At 46.4% G+C, this 6,510-nt stretch overlaps 1 protein-coding gene across 1 annotated transcript in view; it reads right to left on the reverse strand.

The window, feature by feature from the left end:
- LOC308173711 (paxillin-like) overlaps positions 1-6,510 on the reverse strand; it is a gene marked incomplete at both ends in the record, with an annotated part of 9,689 nt that extends 3,179 nt beyond the window's left edge. The window contains one exon of the mRNA XM_080550789.1: positions 6,454-6,510. Coding sequence (XP_080406915.1) covers positions 6,454-6,510 — 57 coding nt within the window. The remainder of the gene's footprint in view (positions 1-6,453) is intronic.

Consider the following 6,510-nt stretch of genomic DNA (forward strand, 5'->3'; position numbering starts at 1 on the left):
TCAAGTTGGCGGCCGGTCTGTTTCATGGTGCGTAGTTCAGGGGTGTACCAGGGGGAGGAGGTGGTGAAGGAGACAGTGATGGTTTTCAAGGGGGCCAGTGAGTCAAGGGAGTCAGAGAGAATGGAGTTGAGTAAGGTGGCATAGTCTTCCGGGTTGGTGGGAGTGGAGTCAGTGGGGAGGGCAGAAGATATGGACTGGGATAGAGTGAGTGGGTTGACAGATTTTATGTTACGGAAGGAGATGGTGCGTTTGATGGGGTGGCGCGGTAGGGGCAGGGGGGCAGAGAAGAGGATGCAGTGGTGGTCAGAGAGTGGGAAAGGAAAAGGGTGGGGGTTGGATATGGGTAGGGAGGCAGAGCAGACAAGGTCGAGTGTGTGGCCTTTTACATGGGTGGGGAAGTTGATGTGCTGGGTGAGGTGGAAACAATCAAGGAGAGAGAGGAAATCAGAGGTGAGGTTGGAGTTGGGTTGGTCGACATGGATATTAAAGTCACCGGTGAGTAAGAGACGGGTAGAAAGGGAAGAGGCAATGGTGAGGAGTTCAGAGAGATCAGACAGAAAAGAGGGGTGTGGCTTCGGTGGGCGGTAGAGTAGGAGTGCAGTTATGGAGTTGGGGAGTGAAAAGGCGAGGTATTCGAAGGATGACATGGGTGGGAGGTTGAGGTCCAGTACAGTGACAGTTAGGGTGAGTTTGTGGAGAGCAGCGAGACCACCCCCTCGCTTGGAGAGGCGGGGTTTAGCGATGTAGGTGTAATTAGGGGGGGTGGCCTGGTTGAGTGAGTAGTAGTCCGAGGGTTGTTGCCAGGTTTCAGTGAGGAGAAGTATGTCCAGGTTGTTGTCCAGTATCAGTTCAGATATGACAGGGGATTTGTTGGAGAGAGAGCGAGTGTTCAATAGTGCAAGGGAGATGGATGGGGGAGCAGGAGGGAGAGAGCGGAGGTTTGAGGGGTCAGCGGTGCGGTGTGGGGTGATGACAGGTGAGCGAGAGGTAGTCCAGAATGAGGGGATGTTTGTGCCTTCAGGGTGGTGTAGAGTCCGGTGTCGATGTTGCTGGGAGCCTCGGTGGATGTAGCGGCGGCGGCGGAGAATGCCTGCCTTGGTGGCGGCGGTGGCAGCAGCAGCAGTGAGGCGATGGTTATGGTTCAGTGAGTGAAGGTCAGTGGCAGTATAGGTGAGTATGGTGGGCGGGGGTCCAGGGCAAAACGATAGGAGCAGCAGGAGGGTGAGTCCAAGTTGGAGATGAAACCAGAGTACAGATGGGAGCAGTTCAGTGGATAGGTTGGGAGTGACTAGTAGTTGGTGGGCAGTGAGTTGTGTAAACATGGCAGTAGACCAGAGTGACAGCGTGGTGTTGTTGTTGTTGTTGTCATCTGTATTGCCAGCCTGGGACTGAACCCGCGCGGCCAGCCAGCCTTACCGTGCCATGCCAGCGACCAAAACCTGCAGTAGTGAGTGAAGGCCGGGAAGGACTGACACTCACCTGCGGAGATGGCAACCCCCGAACCGGGGAGGGAGTGGTGGCTACCTCCCGGCACGGGGGTAGTGGCACAGCACAGCCAGGCCAGCGATGTCTGAGAGCGGCGCGCAGCGGGTCGGTCAGCAACACAAAGCCGGGGGACAGGAACGATGAGGCGGTGAATACTGCAGTCCGGTAGAGGAGGAGATGGATACTGTAGTCCGGTAGCGGAGGCGATGGATACTGTAATCCGGTAGTGGAGGCAGTGAGAGGCGGGAGGTGGCGGGTGGGAAAGCAGCGGAGGTCGGCGAAGAGTCAAAAATACTTGGAAAAGAAAAGAAGAAAAATAAAAAGCGGAGACCTCCGGGGGAAGACGGGCACACAAAACAAGGTAGACGGCGAAAACAAGAAACCAGGACAGGATACAAAAAGACAGGATACAAAAAAGACAAGACTGGGTGACAGAAGCGGCAGTCACAGCGCTTGACGCCAGCGTGCTCTGAACCCGGAAACAGCAAACAGCTACGGCAAACGCAACAGGACTTCTGAAGTTCTACAGCAATAACTGTAAGCAGTTGCAGCACAGCTGCAGCGCGGAATACCACCAGCATCCGTCCAACTTCCCTGCTTTTCCCAGCTTTTTCTTAGATTACAGAAAGGTTCCACCTCTAAGAGGACGGTTCTAAGTCAACGAAAGAGCTTGAAAAGTCAAAAGATACAGCCTAATGTTGGTGCCTGTTCAGATACAAAAGAACTGGTCTGTTAGAAAAGACTACAAGTGATTTCTATTACCTCTGGCCTTTAACGGCAGCAAGCAAAGATGGTCGCTTGACTGTACTGTGACCCCACTACATGAGCTCTCAGATACATATATCACCCATACACCCCAAAAATCTATTACACAGACAATGTTTTTGCAATGTTCAAATATATTTAATTCATAGGCAATTATGCACATCTTTCCATCTTTGATCTTCTCCATAATTTCTAGCATCAAATAAAACATACTACTCTCTATTAGAGGACTTATTGTTAGGGATATTTGAGCTCTGTGGAGGTGTGTCTGGTTCTGCTTACACTGCCTGGGCCAGACCCACCATGTTGTTCTGTCTGTCAAAGACGGTGTAGAACTCCCTGATGAAGAATCTCCCCAGGTCCACAGCCTGCTACTGACACCGCTGCCCAGGCCAGAGTTCTAGAACGCTGCCCAGGCCAGAGTTCTAGAACGCTGCCCAGGCCAGAGTTCTAGAACGCTGCCCAGGCCAGAGTAGCAGCCGTCGGAGTTCTAGAACGACAAGAGCGGAGGAATTTACTGATGGAATTCCACTTCTACTTCAAGAGATTTAAATTAAATGTTGCTTTAGGCATTGGCTGGGTGGGCTGTCAGTAATGGAACCTATGTATGCCAACCAATTGGACCGACCTGGGAAACGTAGGCAGATGCAGGGATGGTGAAAGCATGATAGTTGATCAGGTCACTTCAGGCATAGTCTTGATGTTCTGACAGCTGACAGTACCCTGTGTGAAGAATAGGACATGTTACGCCAGGACCACACCACGGACGTCAGTGTCAGTGGCGCTTGTGCATTTCATTTTAACGGGTTAGAGCAGCCACACAGCGCATGAAAATGATCTGTTGATTAGATTAGATTCAACTTTATTGTCATACAACAAGTACAATACAACAAAATGCAGTTTAGCATCCAACCAGAAGTGCAAATAGTGATATAAGGGCAAGATATAGATATAAATAGAACTGTGATTCCTCGAATGAGAATCAGGCTTGTGTCATCAATGTTCACACAAGCCCGAATTGGAAATTCTCAATTAATTTGTTCTTATGAATACTGAAGGATAGATGATTCACTTACTTAGACAGATATTGTAAATCGATTTGCATGAAGGCTTCAGTTCAATGTAAAAAAAACAACAACATTAAATTAAATTAAGTATCAAACCGGCAACCTTCAGACCTCTAGCTGGCTGCCTTAACCCCTGCGCCCCTTTTACACCTTTTTATTTATCTATCTTACTATCAAACTGTATAGAGTGACTGAAAGAAGGATTTTATTTTAAACTGTCTTTTTATTTTGATAGCCTACATGACAAAGTCTTGGACTCTATGCAGTCCATCAGACTTGCATAGGATAATATCTGGCTAGGTTCAACTGAGACAAATAACCCACATACACTCATCGTATGTGTAAGAGGATATTTTTTTTAGGATTTGTTTACTCCTAAACTACTAGAGTAAAAGACAAATTACATGCTATATGAGTTTAGATCTATGACTTTAGATTTAAAAAAATGATCCTCTTCAGAGTCTCAGATACTTTATTTGTTGATATTTGACATAGACAGTATATAGTGCACTGTAATGGAACATTCCAATAATGATTTATTGAAGGACACAAATCAACAGATCACATCAACACATCATAATCACAAGCATAAATTAATCAAATTTACCTTTAACATTTTATGCTAGCTCTAAGCAGCTGGATTAATGTATTTGTTTAGCCCAATTTGTTTTAGCATCAATGTAAATGTGTCAGAGAAACGTATATACACACCCATAGTCACGGGACAGAAATGCCTGTTTATCAGGGTTAGTCTTTATTATGACCTTTACAGGCAAAATAAACTCAACTGCATAGAGTCAAGACACTTGAATGTGACTGAACTTCAACATGGAGTAGTAAAGAGCTCTACAGGATGTAGGCCTTGCGCCCATCGATGTCCCCTGAGGTGGAGTAACCCATGTCGTTGACGGGCCAGCTTCCTGGACTCGGGGCCAGAGAGGGAGAGGGAGGGAGAGAGAGAGAGAGAGAGAGAGAGAGAGAGAGAGAGAGAGAGAGAGAGAGAGAGAGAGAGAGAGAGAGAGAGAGAGGGAGAGAGAGAGAGAGATGCAGGGTAATATACCTTTTAAATACTTTTTAAAAACCTTGTCAATATTTTTCAAGATCTCACCGCTCTCGGTGACCAACAGCGGCCTTAACCCTGTTGATCCCCATCGATGCAACACTTATCTTCTTTTTACATTAGTGTACAATATGCCTCCTTGATGTTATCAGCGATGTCCATTTACACTGTAATTTAATTGATCAAAAGATAACGTCTCTATATTTGAAGATAAGTGAATATATTTTTGTATCTCTTTCTTATAAATGAAAATGAGCGTCTATACAACATAATCTAAGTGAACAATGTTTTGGCTCAATAAAAAAACATTTGAAATAAAATATAAGGTCTCACTATTACTGCTAATACTGGCTAAACTACTAGTTGTAATTTATATTAGCCGTTGTTTGTGTTTTTACCAGCAGTTTAGTTTACCGTTGGGAGCTATGTTCTAGCTAGATACATTAGCTAGTAGTTAGCTGTGTGCTGTCAACCGTCGACAAGCTGACTAACTAGATTTTGTTGCGGTCGTGAAACACAGCCGGGCATTGCCCTTGTACAATGAATAACTATACAGACCCGTCACCAGGGCCCAGTCTTAGGGTGGGCCAATGAACTGCATGGGGGGGCACAATTATTATTAACTATTTTTGATAATGCAATATGCTATGGTATTCGTCATGCAACACTGACATGCGGTCAATCTCTTCAACAAACTGGTGGACATGAACATTGACCTCTGCATCTGCCACTGGATACGGAGCTTCCTGTGGAAAAGACGACAGTGGGTCAAGATGAACAGCCTTTCATCTCGACCCCTGACCCTCAGCACAGGCGCCCCCCAGGGCTGCGTCCTCTCACCCTGGCTCTTCTCCCTCTACACCAACCACCTGATATCTCTCCACAGCTCAGTCACCTTTATGAAATATGCGGATGACACTACCATAATCGGACTCATAACAAATAATAATGAAGACCATTACCGCGAGCAGATAGCCCAAGCAGTCACTTGGTGCCTCAACAACAACCTCCAGCTCAACTCATCAAAAACACAAGAAATCATCGTAGACTTCAGGCACAGCCCCCCCCCCCAAAAAAACATCAACATCCTTGGAGAACCCATAACCATAACGGACTCCTTCAAATTCCTTGGCACTCACATCAGCAACTCCCTCAAATGGAACACCAACACAGACTTCATCACCAAAAAAGCCCACCAACGACTATTCTTTCTTAGACAGCTCAAAAAATTCAAAGTAAAACAAAAACTCCTCCTTCAGTTCTACACCGCCATCATTGAGAGCATACTCACCTCATCTAGCACAGTTTGGTACGGCAGCTCGGACAGTAAATCAAAAAGGAAACTACAGCAAATAGTAAGGAAATCATCCAAGATCATCGGCACCCCTCTCCCATCAGTTGAATCACTGTATCTCAAACGCACCACAAATAGAGCACATAAAATTATCTCTGACCCCTCCCACCCTACTCACCACCTGTTTCAACTGTTGCCCTCTGGACGGAGCTACCGATCCCTGGCCACCAAAACATCCCGCTTCAAAAACAGTTTTTTCCCCTCTGCCATAAGGACTCTCAACACCTGACTCACTGCACTGTATAAATTGTAAATTGTAAATATGTTCTTGTCTTGTGGTTATGTGTGTTCATGTCCATGTAATAGTCATGTACAATGTGTGTATGTTTTTTGACACTGCTGTTTGAGCTGTACCGACAACAAATTCCACCGACCTAGGTCGTGTGGTCATTAAACTATTCATTCATAGGAGGTGGCAGAGGCTAAATTGGACACGTAGCCTACTGATGAAGATTAGACCTAAAATTATCAGAATGCAGCAAATAACATAACACAGGCGAAGCTGGTTTATTACAAACCTGTCATCTATTTTCTGTGTTTTATTTTTTAAACCACCCGTTTATAGCATGGAGAAGCCAAGTTGTGCATTACAATGCACACAGGTCAATAATTGGCACCAACCCGGCCAGGCCCGGGGTGGCTAATCGTGAGGATCTGGAGTTTTCCCAGTGGGCCGGTCTGGTTTTGGGCCGGTCTGGGCCGGTGTTCAGTCGTGGTAGTACTTGCAAGCCGATACCGTTCTGGGCGGCTGGGCCGGTACCATTCTGGGCCGATGCCAT

Source organism: Nansenia antarctica (assembly GCF_963989245.1).
Source record: "Nansenia antarctica genome assembly, contig: SUPER_18_unloc_1, whole genome shotgun sequence".
Classification (NCBI taxonomy): Eukaryota; Metazoa; Chordata; class Actinopteri; order Argentiniformes; family Microstomatidae; genus Nansenia; species Nansenia antarctica.